At 47.7% G+C, this 21,891-nt stretch overlaps 1 protein-coding gene across 2 annotated transcripts in view; it reads right to left on the bottom strand.

The window, feature by feature from the left end:
* The window catches only part of Hgsnat (heparan-alpha-glucosaminide N-acetyltransferase), a 32,214-nt gene extending 11,037 nt beyond the window's left edge, over nt 1-21,177 (bottom strand). Inside the window, exons 1-12 of one of the 2 annotated variants that reach the window (XM_056984882.2) lie at nt 20,924-21,177; nt 17,294-17,409; nt 16,288-16,424; nt 15,772-15,893; nt 13,333-13,402; nt 10,120-10,189; nt 8,661-8,770; nt 6,533-6,609; nt 5,306-5,336; nt 3,117-3,277; nt 1,722-1,837; nt 525-665 (exon numbers count right to left, since the gene is read on the bottom strand). In XM_056984882.2, coding sequence (XP_056840862.1) covers nt 540-665; nt 1,722-1,837; nt 3,117-3,277; nt 5,306-5,336; nt 6,533-6,609; nt 8,661-8,770; nt 10,120-10,189; nt 13,333-13,402; nt 15,772-15,893; nt 16,288-16,424; nt 17,294-17,409; nt 20,924-21,131 — 1,344 coding nt within the window. In that variant the 5' untranslated portion in view covers nt 21,132-21,177 and the 3' untranslated portion in view covers nt 525-539. The remainder of the gene's footprint in view (nt 1-524; nt 666-1,721; nt 1,838-3,116; nt 3,278-5,305; nt 5,337-6,532; nt 6,610-8,660; nt 8,771-10,119; nt 10,190-13,332; nt 13,403-15,771; nt 15,894-16,287; nt 16,425-17,293; nt 17,410-20,923) is intronic. The other variant, NM_001402470.1, reaches the window with a different exon arrangement.
* Nucleotides 21,178-21,891: the final 714 nt, after the last annotated feature.

The raw sequence follows: 21,891 nt of genomic DNA, 5'->3' as shown, positions 1-21,891 counted from the left end.
GAGACAGACAGACAGAGACAGAGAGAGACAGAGATAGAGACAGAGAGAGAGAGACAGAAACAGAGAAAGACAGAGGAAGATAGAGGAGAGAGACAGAGAGAGACGGAGAGAGACAGAGAGAGACGGAGAGAGACAGAGAGAGAGACAGAGAGACAGAGAGACAGAGATAGACAGAGAGAGACAGCGAGAGAGAGACAGAGAGAGAGACAGCGAGAGAGAGACAGAGAGGCACTGCAAGCACATGGTATGCAGATATACATGCAGGCAAAACACTCATACACATATTTTTTTTTTATTTAAAACAAAAGCCATGTATGGTGGCTCATATCTGTAATGCCAGCAGGCAGATCCTTTGGACTCACTGGCCAACCTACTTGGCAAATTCTGCCCTGCCCTCCCCCCACCCCCCAAAAAAAAAAGGAATAAGGAAAAACACCGGAGACTGTGAGCCTTCAGGTGCACATGCGCACACATGCACCCGCCTCTCACACGCAAACAGGAGCATACACACACAAAGGGATTACCTGGCAAGGGGTCACTTACGTAGGGCACCCAGGGACAGGTAAAAAGAATGTCAAAGCCAGCCAAATGCTTTCCAGGATCAGAATGATGAGCCACTGGGGCCAGCTGGAAGTTATGTCTCGGAGAGACAAGCAGCTTCTTTCCTGGGTGAGAGGCAAGAACAGCCCGATAGTGATTTCTCGGCCTTTGTAGTAGAATAAAATCCCCCTCCTTCTCTCTGATATATATATATATATATATATATATATATATATATATATATATATATATATATATATATATATATGGCTGGGGAGAGAGTTCAGTGGTAGCACGAGGACCTCAATCCAATACTCAGAATAAACACAAGAAGGCCTGTGTGTGTTGTATTCCTGAAATCCCAGTGTAGCTCTCTGAGCTCACTGGCCAGCAAACCTGGCCTACTTGGCTGTGTCCGGACCCAATCTCAACAAGAAAACATTGATGGCACCCAAGGAATGACACCAAGGCTGTTCTAGTCTTCACACACAAGTACGCACAGAGATGGCGTACACACACACACACACACACACACACACACACACACACACACAGTAGCACCTTCCAGGTGGAAGCAGACGAATCAGGAGTTCAAGGTCAACCTTCCGCAAGATACTGAGTCTGAGGCTGGTCTGGGCTACACGAGGCCCTTGGGTTTAGTCCCTAGTACTGTATCAAAGGAGAAAAACTAAAGGGTACTGTGTGGTGGCGCACGCCTTTACTCTCAGCACTCAGGAGGCAGAGGCAAGTGGAACTCTGTGGGTTCAAGCCTAACCTGGTCTACAACGTAAGCTCCTGCCTCGCTGTGTCAAAAATACACACACAAAGCAAATAATGAAGACAGGAAAAGGCATTTCACTGACAGAAGTGTGGTGGTGCACTGTGCAGTGTAAGGTCACAAAACCGTATTGCAATTGTCCTGTTGGTTAAAAAAGACGATTTCTGGGGACGAACGAGAGGGCAGGTGGATCAGTAGGGGACTATGGTTCCATCCCAATGACCTTTATAAAAGAGGGTCCTTAGGGCTAGTCTAGCCTATCCAGAGAGGTCCAGGCCAGTGAGAGACCCTAACCCAAAAGGAAGGTGAACAGAACCGAATGCATGACCCCCAAGGCTGTCCTCCAGCTACACCTCCCTCACCACCACCACCACCCCCCCCTCCCCTCGCCACAGACACTCACCAAGGTACAACTGTCAGGCACAGGCTTCCAGAAGAAGAGCTCCAACATGGCAACCACAAAGTATGTCACTCCCAACCGCTGCAGGACACCAGGGATCCGCACCTTATCCCAAGACACTGCGGAAGACACAAGTCACCCTAGGCTAAGCCAGCAGGCTGCATCTTACCCCAAGGCAGCATTGTCTCCTGAGGGGGAGACATCATCTCTGTTACTTGTAAGTACATTATCACATGTTGGCTTGAGGACGCAGGGCCCTGTGCAAGCAAGCAGCCGGCCAAGTTCATTCGGGAAGGGGAATAAAGCAAGGTCTCCCTGAGGCACTGAAACCTACCCTGGCCCTTTCCCATTAGGAAGATGGATATGACCCTCCTGTCCACCAGAAACGTGCAGATAAAACCCAAACCACTGTTCACCCGTACAACAGGTTATAGCTGTATTCCAGGAGGGAGCAGCCCATAGCAAACCCTGTAGTGGCTTCCCCCACTACGGCTCACATGGAGTCCACCAAAATGATCTCTCTCTAAGCCAATGGGTCTCAGTCTATGGGTTACAACCCCTTTGGGGGGTGGGGGTCGAGCAACCCTTTCACGGGGGTCACCTAAGACCATCTCAATATGAGATGACAGTAGCAAAATTACAGCCAGGAAGGAGCAATGAAAATAATTTTATGATTGGGTGCCCTTTTAACTTGAGGGACTGTATTAAGGGGCTTTAGGAAGGTTGAGAATTACTGTCGTAAGCTCTGAGGCCTCTAGTAAAGGCACTCACTGCCTGGGGCTAGTCTTGGCTCTTGTGCAAGCATCTATTCTCCTTTGCCAAAGACAAGTCAAACCCCCAGGACAGTGATTGCTGCCTTCCCCATCTGCCTTTGGTACAGCAGGAGGTGTTCGTGGTCTCCCATCACCACCTAGAGGTGCTGAGGAGCACAGAGGCAAAGACATGGCTGGCACTCAGGTTAGGACAGATTCTTTCCCTAACAGCAAACACTGGCAGAACCAGAAGGGCCAGGAGATAGGGCATGGGAATGTGACCTGGTCTTTTTCTCCTCTGCCCCTCAACACAAGGAACAGAACTTCAACCTCACTCAGCCTGGCCTTTGTGTCTCAGGAATTAGAGTAGACACAACAGTGCCTCCCAGAACTAAAACGCCAAGCTCGGTACAACAGGGCCCAATGATATACAAGCAGGAAGGATGCTCTTCTAATAACTGATCTGCGGGGAGGGACTGAGTCGGGAGAATTACATCGGGTGAGAACATTCGGGGCTTGGTGGCAAAAAGTTTGCTGAGCATGTGCCTGGGTTTGATCCCAAACACTGGGGTACACACACACACACCCCAAGTCTCTTCCACAGCTCAATCTGACCATATACTAACAGCGGGGCAGGGATACTTACACGGACCAAGGCAATAATTGGGGTTGACAATGATGATTCCTATACAAATTAGCAGAAAACTTCTCCATGCAATTTTCCCCAGCAGTTTGATTTTGGAACATCCTCGTTGCAGGAGAGAAGTCATTGACAAGAAAATTGAAGATCCCATAATAAATACAAACCTAAAAAGAAAGGCTTATTGGTAGGTGGCCATTTCTAATTTTTATACACGTGTCCTTAATATCTTGTAATGCAGGGGGGAGGTGTGACACAGTATCTGTCCACTGTAGCCGAGTCATGAAACTGTGGCAGGCTCACAATACAGGAGGGGCGCAGACACAGCCCTGTTGGCTGGGAGTTTTGACAGGACACCTTCGAGAACTGTGGTAGGAGGAAGACTGGCTGACAGTTAGTGGGACTCCCAGGACGGCCCTCCAGCAGCTGTCACAGAGGAAGGCCATAGCGACTGGGATGCAAAGGGCTTGTGCTAGCATGCAAAATCCTTCAGAAAAAACATTTTGTTTTTTTAGAAACTCATTCCTTCTCCTGAAAGAAAAAGTCCCTCCTACCTTCCCTCCCTCTCCCCCGCCCCGTCATAGATGAATCACACACACTTCTCTTTCCTTTCTTTAAACTTACAAAGTCCCCTCCCCCCGACAAAAAATAAAACTGAACATGGATGTTCACAGGATTGCATGTTCAGTCAGTCAGTCCCCTTTTGGTGGTGTTTTAGGTCATGGGGAACCGGGGACAACTTGGCCATCACAGGCTATAGGGTGGGGCTAGAGGACGGGAGCAGTCCCCATTCCTGCCTGGAGACACTACTTCCTGTCCTTCTGTGAACAAGCTGCCTTCTGCTGCTACACAACTCTGAGCTAAATTAACTTTTCCCCTAAGTCCCTCCCCTTGAACCCTATGGTAGTAATAAAACACCAGAGTCCCAACATATGAACCACTGTCTGGGAACCAAAGTTGCTCAGAGCGTCAGAGTGAACGCAAGGGGTGCCTCAGACGGGAAATAGACCCTGACAGGACTGAGAATCCACGAGTGGAGAGTGTTTCCACTCAGCTACTATTCACACATGCCAACTTACTCTACCCGTTTTTAAACATAGGATTGACACATATTTAGGAGATTAATGGAACTTGACATAAATTCTGAACTTGTGGTAGAATTTCAGCCATCAAGTAGAGAAGATGTTCCCTATGAAACCCTTCACCTTTGGGACCGAGACTACCTACCGTTTGGTGGCAGAGCGTGTGTGCTTAGCATGTACAAGGTCTTAGTTTCAATCTCATGCAGACACAGAGATACCAAATATCTTTTATGTAGGCACATCGAGTATATGAACTGCCTGGTAACATAACTTATGAGAGGGCTTCACAATAGTCAGTGCTGGCTCACGATCTAGAATTGGTCACAGAGAGAGGCTCCAGCCGTTCACAAACAAGGACAGGAGATGTGGGGAGGACAGATGACAGGCTGTGCTGATGCAGTATTGTGAAATACCTCTGACATCCTAAGAGACTGGAACTTTTGCTGGACCTCACAGCCAGGGTTACTAATATACCTTGAAGTCACTGAAGACTGCTATCCTACTGTGTGTGCAGCCTGCTTGACGAATAGACCTTTAAGAGCACAATCTCCCTGATTTTCCTTGGCTTCCCCATGTCATCCACCACACCACCTAAGCTAACACGTAGTTTTAATATTAATATTCTTCCATTCCCCTGGCCCAGATAATCCGTGTGTTAACATTTGCCAAAAGCAGAGGATACAGAAGTTGAGATCCACTTCCAAAAATCTAAAGGTTGAAAGCAACCAGTTTTATAGATATTGATTGATAAACAATACTGTTCGTTGTCTGGATCAGTTGGGACCAGTTAGAGCCAGTGACTTAATCCCTCCTAAAACTCCATTAAAGATTTCTGTAATGTGTCCCCTCCTGCCCCACTGATGCTTTCTGTGCTGTTCAATAAATGCAGAGAGAAGTCCTTTGTTAGAGTGGCACATAGCACATGCAGACAGACAGACAAGGGGATGGGAGGCATGGAGCACTGAGGAACAGACTTCAAATCCAGACTCGCTTGTGGTTAAACAAGTCCGAGGGGAAGGCTTTATCTCCTTCTGTTACTCAACACCAACGCATTATTGGTGACGGGCGTTAATCTCTAATGTGTATAACCCTTACAACATATTATCCACTCACCATGGGAAGACGAGGTCAGCCACAGTCAGGCCTGTAAAACCACAAGAACAAACAGTAAAAAGAGGACTCTAGAGTAGGCATACTTCCCAGTTCCAAATGTGTACATTTTGCTGCGTATTTACATGGAGAGTCCAATACACAGACAGGAGCCCCTACACAGTCACTGGGCGGGGCTTGGGGGAGGAGGCTCCTGACCATAAACCATTCATGGAGGTGAACACTAGAGATCTGTGGACAAGTGTATGACCTTCCAGCAATACCGATCTAAACCTATTCTCTCCTTCCAGCAGAAGCTCCATGTCTTCTACCAGAATATCCAACATGGAACCTAACTGAAAATATTCAGGCCCACAGGAGAGACCCTGGTGTTTAGGTATGAATGGGAGATAGAACTCCCGTTCTAAATTTTTCTGTTATTAATTAATTTACGAGTGGGGAGGCATGTGTGGAGGTCAGAGGACAACTTGCAGGAGTCACTCTCACAATGTGGGCCTTGGGGACTGAACTCAAGTTGTCAGACTTGGCAGCAAGACCCCTTACCTGCTGAGCCGTTTTGCAAAGCCGATGAACCTTGTTTTATACGTGGCCTCAGCCAAGAGGTCAAGAAGCAGTAACTCTTGTTTTAAATAAATACTTAAAAACAACTCATGTTCTGCTGGCGTCTGGACTCCAGGTCTGAGCACTGAGCGCATCAGCTACAGACTCCGTCATTAAAACATAGAATCTGGGTGCTAATGGTCAAACTCCCTTCTAGAGGCTTCCGCAGGTATGGTCTGGTTAGGATAAAGGCAACTAAAACTTCTGTATTCTATGTCATTTTCGTGGTCCTGAATTATCCACTGTCCACCCGGACTCATAGCGATTCCTGAGTGCCACTCAGACTAATCTTCCTAGGTGGCACCCAAGAGAGACTGTAAGTCTTGAGTAATATGGTAGCTCTACTATCTAGACCATACCTGTGACCGTGTAAAACCAAGTCTTTACATTCCCCGTGGAGATCCTCACAGCAGAAAAATCCAGGGTCCCCGTGTCACTACAGAGAGTCACTCTAGATCCTTGGGAGAACCAAACCAAAGGGCCCCAGAGTAAGGCCAGGGTGGTCCTAAGCAGCTGAGAGGGCCCTGGTGGAGTGCCCACAGGGGAAGCCGAGTCTTCTGCTGATCTACAGTTCTGTGGGGGACAGGGCTGGGGTATAGTAAGTAACCCTACCTGCAGGAAGTGTCTTACCATTCCAACTTGAATGTTTGAAGTACCAATACTTTCCTCCGCCGTAGTTAACGAAGACCATAAGGATGAGAGCTACCCTGCAAGGCAAACAGTGAGGGAGGGTGATGGAATGACAGCTGCCAAGGACAGACAGACCTCACACAAGGGGCATCACCATAATGTAATGTACAGAGCAGATAATGACCCAAGTAGAAAGTTTTAAAGCGAGACATGATTTCCTGGCACTCACGAGGAGGGGACACGGAACGATGTTCTTCCGCCTATGTTTTTATCTAACGGTATGGCAGGGAAATTTTATACTTGGGTTGGCAAGTACATGGTAGAAGGGGAGAATTCGCTTCTGTAAGCTGTCCTTCCAACTCCACAGGGGCACCATGACCAGGAAACCACAACTAATACTCACGAGTACACACACACACACACACACACACACACACACACACACACAGAGCCATTTTAAAGAAAACTTCACATTACATAACTGGATTTTATGCTCTGAACACAAAGTAACATGCTTCCAGAAACACAACTTTGTGTTAATTAGTTTGGGTGTCTCGTGTTTACTGTCACAGAATCATGGTTCTCACAAAACTGAGGATTCAGAGTTCGAGTCTCGCTGTCTCATTCTGTTCCCCTACGAACTTCTTATCTCCACGTGTCAATGGTGACAGGAAAGAAAATAAAGATACAGTAAAATGGCTTCCCAACAGGCTATCATTGGCTGCCAACCTGAGAAGGGACACTTGACATGCTGAGGACTGACCTGCTATGCTCAGTGATGCACTTACGACAGTGGCCTGTCTCTCCGGCTTAGCGACTGAGTGCCCAAGAGTTATTTAACTCGGGGGCTCTATTTTCCCATCTGTGAAGCCCACCCATTAAAAGCACATTCCAAATAAGACACATCAGAGGTGTGGAGGCTCAGGGAACTACAAGGTTGTTATCAACTCTGTGCACTGTGATGCGTTTCACCTGCAACCCGAAAGGCACTAATGTATCACGTTCACAAAGGTGGGAAAGGCCACATTGATGTTGTGTCAGCTCGCAGCAAAGATACAGGAACCGGGCTGGTAGAGAAGCAGTGGTTACTCACGGCGTGTGGAGCCTAGCCTTATATCCCAGAATGCCTCACTCCCACCCTCAAAAGAAAAAACAAACAAACAAACAAACACCCCCACAGGCACAGTAAAAATCCTGTCTAAAATCACTTTCAGGTCATGTACGTGAGGCACATGTAAGAAATCTAAGTTTGTGTTTAGACCCGGGCCCCACCCACAGGCTTTCTCGTGGTTAGCATTCCAACACTCTGAAATCTGAAACACTTCTGGCTCCCGGCGTTTTGGATAGGGGCAGCTTATCCAAACACCTGGACTGTCTCACGCAAATCCAAAAGGTGGGTACCCAAGACTCCTGTCGCTGGGACGGAATGTAGGGATCTCTCAGATAGAAGATGTGGAAGAACAGACACTGTGTGTTTTATTTTTGGCTAGTCACGAATCTGCTCCGTCAGAATTTGGCCTTCACCCTTCTGCCGGAAGTACAGTGTGACAAGCTAGGGCCCATGGTTGTGGAGCTGCTGTTACTCAAGCTCCCGTGGAGGGCTCGTAATTCCAGGCATTCTAGCAGCAAAGGGTGAAAGCCAATCTTGCCCACGCAGTCGCAGACACCGCCGTGGGCTGGCGTGGCCTCCCAAGCTGCTGCTTCTTGCTAGACACAGTGAACCAGAGTGTGTCCCAAACATGGCCACTTGCCCAGACCACTAAACTACCCACCACACTCGTGGAAACTAGTCCTGGCTCTGTTCCCTCCCTTTTCTCTCTCAACACCACCTCGATCTCTCCTTTTGTTTCACTCCTCTTTTTTTGTCTGCTTTTTGTGGTATTGGGGAATGACCTTGGCGACATGCCACATGCTCAAGCTAGGTAGGTGGTTTGCTTATATTCCAGGCCCTCATCATGACAATCCCGAGACGCCAGGATGGCTCTGAGTTCCCAGCAATCATTTCGCCTTGGCCTCCCAAGTGCAATGCTACACCAGCCTAGAAAATCAAAATGACGCTAAGAAACGGGCCTGTATGTGATTACAAAAATCAAACAAGGGCCCCTGCCTAACACCTAGCCTCACTTACCCCCTAAATGTGTCCACGCATCGGAGACGGTGTGGCAAGGCAGAAGCACGCCGTGTTTCTGGTTGGCAGTCAGCGCCGAGAGGGTCTGCTCTGCTGGGGGATCCTAGTTCCTTCCAAGGAAAGGAGAAAGAGGTGACACTCGATGGGGCTAAGGAATAAATCTCACTATTTGATAATCCAGGAAAGAAAGTGGAGTGGAAGAGAGTAGTTTTTAAACTACTAATAGTTTGGTTTTGTGAAGACCCCCTCTGGGGTTCCATTCTCCACTTTGCTAGCATTTCTCTGTTCTTTGCTGATGGGGCCGACAGTCACTTTTTAGATGATGACACAGGACTGATTCTGGGGCTGAAGGTGTAACTCAATGGCAGAGGGCTTGCTGCCTCGTGAGAGACCATGTGTTCAGTCCCCCGCACTGAAAAAAATAAGGCACGAACTGGTTCTTGGGCAGTCCAGAACAGATGTGGAGACAAATACGCTATGGAGTCTTTATTAGTCCAAATGTAACAGTATATTTAATTATTACAGCGGCCATCAACATTTATACTGATGTTCTGGTTCATTCAAATGGGGCTGCCTGCTGAGTGGAAATTGTACATCTTAAGGCGGCCCAGACTTCTAGCCTCACTGAGAGAGGGGACTGGGGCCTCCACAGAGGCTGATGACAGGGCTGCTCCTCATTGGGATGCATGTTGAAGGCTAGCAAGATGACCAAGCCTGAAGTGCCAGAGGTCTGGGCCTCACAGCCTGAGTTTGCTTCCTAGAACCCACAGTGGACAGAAAATATCTACATCCAAACGTTGTCTTCTGAGCCCTGCGTGTGGGCCATAGCATATGGACGCACGCACACTCACACCCATGTGTCTCCTTACAAACATAAATAGTAAATAAATAAAAAGATACAATGAAAAAATAGATGTGAGCGGGCTGGGACAGTTGGGAAGATGCTTGCCCATCATGTTCGAGGACTTGGGCTTGATTCCTAGTACCACCTGAGTGATATCACTGGCCTGTGATCTCAGCACACAGGAGGGGGACCAGAGGGGGATCAAGGCTATCCTTGGCTAGAAGGCTATCCTTGGCTATATACTACACAGTAAGTTGGAGGTCCATCTAAGCCGCATGTGACCTTGTCTCAGAGGGAGAGGGAGAGGCAGGGAGGGAGGGAGGGAGGGAGAGAAGGAGGAGAGTAAGCATGCAGGAATGTTGGCTTATACTTGGGGTTATCAGACAGGAAGAAGAATCTAAGTCCAGACCAGGAATGTTTCTGCATGTAGAAGGTCTGTGTAGCACACACAGGCCCTGGGTTAGAGTCATCAGCATGGGGACATTCAGGACATAGAGTCTGGCCTTGTACAATACAATCAAATGTATTAAAATGGGCAATAATGCTTACTAAATAAGTATAAATTCAAATTTAGAAAACCTCCCAAGACAACACATGTAAACTCGAATAACTCACAGAATTGATGAGGCGGTCAGTTTCTCGAGAAGCTATTGCCTTAGAAATCCAATTATTGATGTCATCCAAACTGTATTTTAGAGAAAAAAAAAATTCCTCCATTAGTTTTCTGTCTTGAATGATAATACTCTCAAACTGACAAGATCCTGAAATAAAATTTGTGTTAAGGTTCATAAACATTACAGAAGAGTTTTAGAAACAGCAAAAGAGAGATCAAAGTTGTTAGCAGTCCTTGTCGGCTAAGAAAAATAATGACAGAGAATTTAAGACTTAAAAGCTCATGTTCTCTGTCATCAGGGTCCTCGCCATTGCTAAAAGCAAGAACAAGCCTGTGGCAGCAACTGTGACCACTCCACAGAGGACTGACTCCACAGGACACACAGAGAAATCAGCAATTACATACAGAAAAGGGAAAAGTACCCTCGGTGTGACTGCGACTACATACAAATGCACACGTGCACACCGGAGAGATCATTCGCTGGCAACAAACCAATTGTCTTCTACATGGTTGACAAAAGGGTAAACACACTAACTGATTTTTCACTAGGAACATTTTCTGCTTGGACATAAATCTTTCTAAAGATCTCCAGCCCACAGGATCAAGTCTGACAACCTGAGTTTGGTCTCAGGAACCCACATGGTAGGAGAGAACAGATCCCTCAGGGGTGTCCTCTGACCTCCAACATATATACACGTCCCTGCGACACACACACACACAAACACACACACAATTTTTTTTAAAGCACAATTTTTGCTGGGTGTGGTGGCACACGCCTTGAATCCCAGCCCTTGGGAGGCAGTAGGTGGATGCTCTAAGTTTGAGGCCAGCCTGGTCTACAGAGGGAGTTCCAATACAGCCAGGGATATACTGAGAAACCCTGTCTTGAAAACTTAAAACCGCAAAGCCACCCACATGTTTTCGATAAACGAAATGAGTCACTGAGCTTCAAATCCACACATGGGCACCTACTTCATCTGACTCCCCCCCCCCCACACTCACTGCCTTCTATAGCTTTACAGAAAGCCCAGCCACAAAATCACCCCATCCCTTGACATTGCAGTGTCTGCCAGAGGGGAAACTTTTATCTCTAAACATGATCATGACATAATCACATTTTACATTTATTTTATATATAAATTGGGGAGCTATGCACATGCCAAAGAATGGCGGTCAGAGGACACCTTGCTGGAGCCGGTTCTCTCCTTCCATGTGGAGCCTGGATTGGCCAGGTAACCGGGCTTGGTAGCAAGTGCCTTTACCATTCAGGCCATCAAGCAGACCTTTCCCATCATGCGTTTCAAATGAGAGCAATGTTCCTTATCGTCCTCATGTAGCCAGCCTAGTTTCACCAGCTCCTGGATGTTCTTTATATGTGTTCAAATCGGCCGCACATGTAACCCACACAGCTGATGCTTCCCTTCACAGTCCCCTTAGGAACGAACCACAGCCATTTCTAGTCCGCACAGCGCCGCTAATGTCAACGTCACGTGAAGAAGTTGAGATAGACACATTCGAGGAAGCACCAAAATGGAGAAGTTGAAATGCTTAAAAATTAAGACATCCATCTTCCACTGCCCGTTCTCCGAGTGAAAGGGGGAGATTCTTGGCCCACATGACAATCCTTGAACTTACACAGGAATGTTGAGAAACAACAGGGCAAATGGAAAGCTTTAGTTCCCCTCCGCCCCTGCCAGAGCATGCAGCCTACCCACCTAGGACAGCCAGAGGAGTCCAATTACATGGGGGAGGATGGGGGGGGGCAGGGGAGGGATGACAAGATGACCAGTTCCTCCTTGCAAGTACCTCACCACAGCTATCTGTCACTACGAAGTGAAAGGGCAGATCCACTCACAGGGAAAGCACCAGGGAAAGCTGCTGTATTAGAACAGCATTTCCATCTTAACCACAAGACTGACAGGATAGCACCTGCCTCCAAGAAACGTAACTCGTACTTTCCTCCTAGGAAGCAGCTGAGTCCAGTGGTCACGGCTAAGCAGCAAGAGAGCCTTACCACTGTAAGGTCAGGTTTCTCAGACACGAAACGGAATTATTTCAAAAGCTCCCAGAGTCAGGAGGCATACACTCCCTCAAGGCAGCCAAATGAAGGTTAATGCGCTCATTTTTCCAACCCCCTGAATAAAGTTAATGTCACGAGTGAGTTCTGTGGTCCTTCAGGAGACCTGAGACCCATCAGGACAAACGAACTTGTAAAATGCAGTCTCTTCTTTCTGTCATCCCATCCACCTTTCCTTTCTAAGACCAGGTTTCCCTACAGAGCCAAGGCTGGCTTTGAACTCAAGCTCAGGATTCTCCTTTCTCTACCTCCCAACTGTAAGGGTTACAGGTGTGTGTCACCGTGGCCATCCTTCTTCCTTTTAAAACATGAAAGAACTTTCTTATAAAGTTAATCAAAGGGTTAGGGAGCTGCCTGGCAATTAAGAGTTATACTGTTCTTAAAGGAGACCTGGGTTTGGGGCCCAGCACCCACACTGGGTGGCTCATAATTACCTCTACCTCCAAGGAGTCCAATGTCTCTGGCCTCTGTAGAGACACACACAGAGACAGACAGACAGACACACACACACACATACAAACACATACATACTAATTTTAAAAAAAAATTACATCTTGGAATGGATTAAACCCATTTTGTTTATTTCTCTTTTCTTGTCTATTGGTTCACTTCCCAGGATCACTGTTAACCAGGCAGAGAAGGCCAAACGGCTTCTCCAATCCGATGCATCTACACAAGGTAAGGGAGTCACGCTGAGGTCCTGAGCCATATGCTACCTCAGTACTACATTTAGCCCCCCAGACTCTTGGGCTAGCGAGGAGCAGAGAAAACGGGGGGTGGGGTAGTTAAGATGTCAAGACTCAGAGAGATCATAGACCACCTCTACTAACTAAAACTCAACCCAGGGGACAAATATCTTCATCTTAAGCCATGTCGGGAGAATGGAAGGCAAAAACCCGTTCACAACTTCATTAGCGTGCCCTTGGTCAGAGACTAGAGTCTGCTCACACGCCCAGGACTAGAACAGTCATGGCGGATATACACATCCCATTAAACAGAGAAGAACGACCGTCTACATGTTGTCTGCTCTTGCTGATTGTCCTGAGGTGGAAGAATGGTCCGTTGAGGGCCAAATTGCCCTTTCTGGGTATATTAGTTCTGGGTCTGTTTCCCAGTCACTCTCTCCTCAACAGCTTACCTCAGCAAGAGCTTCAGGATGGATATCGCTATGACGAGGGCTAGACCAACAAGAAATGCGATGCTCACAGCTAAAAACAAAACAAAACAAAACAAAAAAAACCTTGTTATCCCCAGAATGCCATCTTATGCATCAAAGCTGTCAGGGCATTAATTACTCCATCGGCAGCAACTGGTTCGGATTGAGCTAAGCTCACACTCACACGGTAAAGTCTGGATATAAACAGCAGAGAATGAGGAAGCAGGAGAGCTGCTGCGTGATCTACTCACGGCACACCCAGCGCTTGGTTCCTGAGAGATTTCCTATCATTAAGACGCTGTCTCTCTAGGGGTTGGGGATACAGCTCGGTGGAGGAGCAGCGACCAACCTTCCACTTGCCAGGACCTGGGTTCTCACTTCAGCCGAACAAAAGCCGTATTCTGTTTCACCTACTAAGTCACTTCTTGTTTTGTTAACGTATTTTAGACTCCAGACAAGATGCCGCTTCATCCCTACGTCTTCACTATGTTCATAGTAGGTGTGGGTCCTGGAGGAGGTCTGGTCGCCTCCCTGAAGAGAATACAGTCCCACATGGAAAACCTCTATGGACTCATGAGAAAACATCTTCCAGGGTCAGTCGACAAAGCAGCCAGTTCTCCTCAAAACCATCAAGGTCGTGAAAGACAAAGAGAGGCAAGGGACTATCTCTCACTGACTGGGACAAAGCAGTTTGGACAACTAAATGCAACATGGGATCCTAGATTAGATCCTGTGTGGGAGAAAGGACGGTACAGGCGGGTAAGGCCTGCGTGGCTAAGGCTGACAACTGAATTCCATGCCCAGAGCCCACATAGTAGAAGAAGAGACCCAAACCCTCCAAGTGTCCTTTTATACTCCACAACGTGTGGACTCTGGCACCCCCCAACACAATCAATCAATCAATCAATCAATCAATCAATCAATGCTTAAAAGAGCAACTTGAGAACTTTAAACAGCTACAGATCAGCTTAAATGTTAAGTTCCTGGTCCCAAGAAGTCTATACAGGGTGATTATAGCAAGATTACATTGTTTAAAAAATATGCAATAAAAAAAGAAAAAAAAAGATTACATTGTTTAAGAGCCTAAACAAAGGCAGGTGGAGGGTATTCGGAAAAAACTTTTTGTAACATTTCTATAAGCCTAACTTGTTTTTCACACAGTACCACACAAAGCCACCAAGAGCTCTTTCAGTCTCAGGAGGCACTGCCATAGCCGGGCCATGTGACAGATGTGCACACTGAAGAGGCACTTCCTGCTGCCGACCATGAGATGCAGATTTGCTGAGCTAGCAAAGGCCTGTTTATCTGTTATCTGAGCAACCCTGTGGGTTCCAGGCTCAGGCTTAGCAGCAAGCACCTCTACTGCTGAGCCGTCTTGCTGGCCCTCGAGCGAGAATTTCAATTCACACCCAAGTCAAGATTGGGGGCCCCCGTTACCCCAAAGGCCACTTAAGTATGGTTTTAACTTTTTGTCTTTGTTTCATAAGAACCCTGCAGTTTTCACACCGTTTGCATATGCTATTCTTCACTACTTTACCGTGTTCACATCTTTTTACTCTTGGTGTGTATGTGTAGGTGCATGTGTCTAGTCTCTCTGCCGTGGAGCATTGAACTGGATCCTCAGGCTTGGGGCCAAGTGCCTTTCCCTGAAGAGCCTCAATATCCTTTTAACCAGTTAAGCTGTTCCCCAAGTGCCCCTTTAGTATCGGCCCTACATTCTCTTTAAAGTAACATCGCTCAGCTTTCCGTGAACTCATCAATGCCACAAAGATTCCTCACTGTCCCTTAAAGAGCATCTAACACACAGTCCCATCTCAAGAGGGCTCAGGGTGACAGCAGAGCTCTGGAGAATGAAGGATGCTTCTTACTGTAAAGGAGCCTCGACTGGATGCTGACAAGATTCACAGGAAACATTGTGTGCCCTAAGTCCCCAACCAGAAAGCTAATTGCCCTAATTCTAGTTTCTTTCCAGTGTGCTTAAAACCCATATGCTTGGGGTTGGGGATTTAGTTCAGTGGTAGAGCGCTTGCCTAGCAAGCACAAGCCCTGATTCGGTCCTTAGCTCTGGAAAAAACAAAAACAAAAACAAAAACTCACACTTTTTTTTAAGTAAACCTAGCAATATCAAAATATGGTGTTGCATCACATGATTTTCTTAGTTAATATACACGGTAAGAACATCAAACCGGGACTGGAGGTATAGGCCAGTGTTAGAGCAAACGCTTTAGCGTGTGTGAGGTCCTGATTTTAATCGTCAGCATCCAAAAGAAAGAAAACTACAGCTGTACCACAAACGAATGACAGAGATAAGATATAATCCGTGCTTTAAATTAATGAGCACACCATGAAATGTCAGAAGCAAGAAGACTGAAACCTTCGAGAACAAAAAACTAAGAAACCAACGAAGAAACATGTACTTACGAAGGTTACTGTCCACTGGATTCTCATTAACAACTAGGTCACAGGCAATGTCATCGGCTCCGCTGGAAGCGTGCCGTACCAAAAGGGAATAGTTTCCAAATTCTCCAAATTTGTATTCTAGCCTACAAGGAGCAGGCAAAACGACAGCAAACAGTTACATGAAGAAATAAGGCGACAGACCAGAGGTTCTCAACCTGTGGGTCAAGACCCCTGGGGGGGGCTGCATATCAGATATTTTGTATATCAGATATTTACATTATAATTCATAACAGTAACAACTGTCCATAACAGTTACGAGGTAGTAACAAATATAGTTTTATGGTTGGGGGAGCTCACCACAACATGAGGAACTGTATTAAAGGGCCGCACCATTAGGAAGGTTGAGAACATCATCATCAGCAAAGAATGATATGAAATCTTATATATGAATCAGGAAGATTAAGAAAAGTGAAACCCATGTAGGGAAAAAAGAAAACGAAGCAAACTTGAGTTAGACCATGAGGAGCAGGCACGGACCTGCAAGCTGCTCTCTCTTCCAAGGTAGAGTTAACCTGCAGGATGGACCCGTGCTGGGTGCTCACAGAGACAGCTTCAACGCTTGGCTTTGCAGGTTTTCGGCCATGGGAGACGTTCGCCAGAGGCTGGAAGGTGCACTGGTGAGACAGAAGCCAACAGACGCGGTGTCAGGTGCTTTCTGAGTAGGCGTTGCTGTTGGTCAAAGGCAGGGCTGGGCAAGGCTAGGCAGCTGCTTTGTCATAAGTTACCCCTCTAATCCCGTTAGAGGTTTTGAAAGTCTCTCAGTTGTGGGGGGAAATAATATCCAAGGGAAAAATTCCTAACTTTTCCTTCATACTTTCTTTTTTTTTTTTTTTTTTTTTTTTTTTTGGTTCTTTTTTTCGGAGCTGGGGACCGAACCCAGGGCCTTGTGCTTCCTAGGCAAGCGCTCTACCACTGAGCTAAATCCCCAACCCCTCCTTCATACTTTCAATGTTGCAGTTATTTGGATAAAACTTACCTAACTTAATATTAAAGTAATGGCTGCCGTCCAGGATGGAACTGAACAAGGTGTTCATACCTACTGTCTACAGGTCTACTTTCCACGACTTAATAAATACAGCCCACCATTACAGCTAGCATTCTATTGTTTTGTTTTGTTTTTTTTTATTGTTGTTGTTGTTGTTGCTTTTGTTTTTGAGACAGGGTTTCTCTGTGTAGCTCTGGCTGTCCTGGAACCTTCTTTGCAGAGCAGGCCTCGAACTCACAGAGATCCACCTATCTCTGTCTCCCGAGTGCTGGATTTAAAGGCATGTGGCGGCACCATGCCCGGCAGAAAAAGAAATAAATAAAACAGGATAAGAAACATCCTTCAGTCATGGCCAAGCGTTCTCCCTTGACCATATTCTATCTAGTTTTTAATTATGAACTGTCTCCTTACGTGGGAATATGAACGGAACAAGAAATGGCTCAGGACTGAGAATGTAGCAGATGAGGGGCGAATGCTGAGGACGCATACATTACGTACTTGGTAGCAATATTCAGACTTCCAGTATATAGTTAAGCTTGTTCCCAGCAGTTCATTGTGGATAAGCAGCAAAGCCTGGTCCATCTTCAGCTCCACGTTCCTTTTTTCATCTAAATCTGGTAAGGACCAGAAAGAAAAGTTACAAAATGAAACCAGTTGAAGCGCCCACCAGAACAGTGCCAGAGACACAGGAGACCGAGGACAGCCAGCTTCACCAGCATCTATATCTTGAGCATGTGGGGTCTCCAGCATGACACCCCACATGTGCAGATGTGTGAGTGTACAAGGACACATGCACATGCTCTTTTGCGTGGATGGCTCAGTTCTACCTGAGGATCCCATCAGGATCGTCCACATCCAGTATGTGTGTGTGTGTGTGTGTGTGTGTGTGTGTGTGTGTGTGTGTGTGGACTCTGAGGTGGTAAAGGTCAGTGAATTGAGTCTCCCCATGATAGGACATCTAAGCTAGGTTATTTTCCATTTTGCAGAGGAATGAAGCTCACAGCGTTTTTTCCTCCATGTCTACAGCTATTCAATGAACTCACCGATCTGAACCGAGAGTCTACAATTCCCTTGTCTAGACTCCACCACATTACTTATTTGCTCAGCCAAACAGCTTGTTAGAAATGCAAGCTGCAGCTCTATCTCTCCTAGAGACATCAGAGGCTTGGCCTTTAAGAGCACTGGTTGCTCTTCCAGTGGACAATAGTTCGACTCCTGGCACCCACATGAAACTCACAACCATCTAGAGCTGCAGTTCCGGGAGAGCTTACATTCTCTGGCCTCTGCAGGCACCAGGCGTGCACACGGTGTGGAGGCACACATGCATGCAAATCCCCCACACGCATTAAATAAAGTGAGGAGACACAAGATGCAAATGTGCGTAAAGACTCTGACAGACAAGAGTAGCATCCGTGAGTTCCAACCCAGTGGAATATCAAGACCAAGATCCAACCAAGGGCCTAACCTGACCACCAGCACTTAATACCCAGCAAACAGTGGTGGAGCATGGCCACGTTCACTGGGACTACGCAATCTACAAACAGTCCAGCCCACACCTACAGCTCTCCCAGGAACACAGCTACGGACAGACGAGATCATCTGCCCTCAGTGCTATGCCTATCTGCACTTCCCAGTCGTGTGCTGTGACCACAACCACAGCCTCAACCCAAGGCCACGAAAGCCAAGAGCAGCAGCCAGGCCTCACGGTGCAACTGACTGGAAGAAAGACACAAATACAGACCACAGCCCTCCCGAGTCACACGTGCAGGTGGGGGAGACTCCTGGGCCATTCTGCCTCTTAAAAGTTTGAGACCTCTTGCATCCCATCATGCTGGTGGGAGATTGGGAATCTCCTAGTTTTAATGGCACATTCAAAAGGGGTTCAAAGTGTATGACAAGACTGAAGGGCACAAAGGCTCCCTGCTCCAGAATTTAATCAAGAGGTACTTGCTTGATGACATCAGTAAGGTGACACGAGGATAGTACTCATCTAGGGACTGGGGTGTCTCCCCTTACCACATAGACTCCAGGAACTGAACTCTAGCAGTCGCGCTTGACAACACATTTACATTTAGATAGACAGACAGATAGATAGATAGACAGACAGACAGAGATAGAGATATAATTTAAGAATGAACTTCTGTAAGGATTTTGAAAATGCTAATGCCATCTCAAAAGTACTATGAAATTCCAGTCCTTTCCGGTGTGGCTGGTTTATGACATCAGTGGAGACCAAAGACTCATAGCTGGTAACGATGATTTTCTTACTGTGTACATCTCAGCAGTCTGATACAATAGATTAGCCTTTTTTCTCTCCAGCTGGGGCTTCTCTGCATTGCAGTGACTGGCCTTAACTGTTGGGTTCAAGGTATCCTCCTGCCTCAGTCTCCCAAGTAGCTGGTGCTCCAGGCGGGCACCACTGTGTGACCTAGAGATCAACCAACTTGCTCTAGGTCACGAAGATCTGGGAGGCGGGTATAAGCGGAGTTCAGTCAGCTGCAGTGGTTAATCTCCAGGTTACCACACCCCAGACAAGAAGTGTACCTGTTCTATACCTCTGGTTCCCCACTAGCCTTTGGATTGCTCCCTCATTTTTCAATTTTTCAGACGGATAAACAGAAAACAGCACTCTGAGCACGTCCTCCCCCTATACTGTGAGCTTTGGAATACTTATTTAACCGCTTTCCTAAACCCAGGTATTTTTAGTTTGTGTGTGTGTGTGTGTGTGTGTGTGTGTGTGTGTGTGTGTGTGTGTTTATCTGTCAAATTTTTCTTTTTCATTTCCCCTGTTCATTTTTTATAAATGTGTTTGGGTGCCTGGCCTGCATGCACGTAGGTATAACACATGAGTGGCTGGTGTCTTAAGAAGCCAGAAAATTGCATCAGAACCCCTAGAACTAGAGTCATCAAGTTGAACCCTGCTATGGGTGTTAAGAATTGAACCCATGGGGTTGGGAATTTAGCTCAGTGGAAGAGTGCTTGCCTAGCAAGCGCAAGGCCCTGGGTTCGGTCCCCAACTCAGAAAAAAAGAAAAGAAAAAAAAAAAAAAGAATTGAACCCGGGGTGTTATCGAACGGCAGCCAATACTTCCCCCCCCCCCCTTCGAACCCAGGGCCTTGCACTTCCTAGGCAAGCGATCTACCACTGAGCTAAATCCCCAACCCCGGCAGCCAATACTCTTAACTGGGAGACATCTCTCCAGTCCACCGTTCATCCTCCATGGTCTTCCTTTTCCAGTGAGAGTAACTCCCTGTGCGACCACTCTTCTCCCTTCCTGGACAGAAGAGTTGTTATTTCTACTTCTAAGTCGTTAGTAGTATTTTACCCTTAGATTTCCCATGTGGGTTTTAGCCTCACAAAGATCTTGACATTGTTACTTTATAATTTGGGAGCATGCAGAGTCCCTCCGACCTAGCTGAACATCAGAATTCCCCGGTAAGCTTCAAAAGAACAGAAAAGTTCAAACACCCTGACCAGATCCCAAACTCAGCATAATTTTCTTTTAAATTTCTCCTCCCAAGGACGGATTGTAGCTGCAAATTGTAATTTACACCTTTCTTTGCACTTTTTGCATTATTTCGATGTATTTTTAAAGTTAGGAAGATGGAGGGGTGGTCCACACAGGCAGCATATTCCAACTCTGATACAGAAAAGGGGATGGATGGATGGATGGATGGATGGATGGGGAAAAGGCAGGTGACACACCTTGCCAGATGACAGGCCCTATCCTAAACAATGCGGAAAGGTAAGGGGTGAGGGTGGGGGGAGGGAGAAAGGGGTGTCCACTTGCTTCAGTCCTGGACCCAAATTATCCTTTCGACCGGAGTTTGTGAAATGGTGTGGCAGGACCCTGTGGACCTTCAGACCCGAGTTCAGGGAAGTCCCAGAATTCCTATTTTTTCACCCTTTACCCTGGTGAGTTCGGAAATGGACCGGGCACCCAGCCCAAGGCCCAACAACTGGACCTGGGAAGCCAGACCGGGTCGCAGCTCCCGCGACGCCGGCACTGCGGTCTACCCCAGCGTGGAGCCGGCGCCGCGCTCAAGTCCTGCGTCCCGAGGACCGAGGGGAGGTCCCGGGCAGGCCCACGCACGGTCCCCGCTGCCCCGAGCCCGTGCGGCCGCTCACCTGGCTCCGCCCGGCGGCCGGGGGCCAGCAGCGTGGCGCTCAGCACCGACCCGGCCAGCAGCAGCAGGGCCAGCGCCGGGCCCGCGCCCATGCTGCCCGCAGCCTCTCTGGGGGAGCTGCGCTCTGCCCCCGCAGCCGAGCTGCGCTCCTCCGCCCGGCGCCTGCGCGAGTTCGACCCGCCCGTCATTGCCCGCTCGGGTGGCGTCATAGCTCCTGACCCGCAGGGGAGGGAAAAGGAGGGCGGGGGAGGGGAGGGGAGGGCGGGAGAGGGGAGGGGAGGAGAGGGAGCGGAGGGAGGGGGAGTGGAAAGGAGGGGAGGGCGGGGCCTTCCCTTCCTAGGCCTGCCCGGTGGAAGCTTCCTAAGCGCCGCCCAGCTGGGAAAGTGTATGTCCCTTAGTGTCCTCTCTAGCACCTCAGAGGGCAACCTCTACCCGTCGCAGTGTTTTCTGTCCCACTGGGAGAAGAAAAATGCAAGAGCGCTCTTTGCTTTCCCGGTCATCCATTCCCTCACCATTTACTGTACGTTCTAAATTCTTGCATCCTAGCTTTTCAACGTACAGATGAGTGTCACAGGCCTCTGCTCACCTTCTAGGAGAGTCCTTAGTAGTAAATATGACTGTAGAGCTTCCCCCTTACATGCACGAACTCTGGGCGTTCACGACCTAGAGTGAATGATAGACCCCTTAAAAGGTTTGGCCTTGAACAGGTTGCTGCAAGTCTGTGGAGGTTATAGGTGCCCGGGGAGGAGGACTGTAAAACAGCACTGTCGTCGTATTCCGCGAGAAACCATCAGATGTGAAAGAGGACAGGCGTGATATCTGTCATAAAATTGTAGCTGCAAAATCGTGTTTGCCCTCTGAATGGCGGTCCACCAGAGAGCATCAGGCCATGCGGCAGTGGAAGTGAACAGACCTTCCCTTTTCCACACGTGAGAGTCTTACATAAGACAATGGAGGGGAACAGGGTGC

Source organism: Rattus norvegicus, chromosome 16 (genome assembly GCF_036323735.1).
Source record: "Rattus norvegicus strain BN/NHsdMcwi chromosome 16, GRCr8, whole genome shotgun sequence".
NCBI lineage: Eukaryota > Metazoa > Chordata > Mammalia > Rodentia > Muridae > Rattus > Rattus norvegicus.
This window is presented reverse-complemented; position numbering and strand designations above follow the sequence as displayed.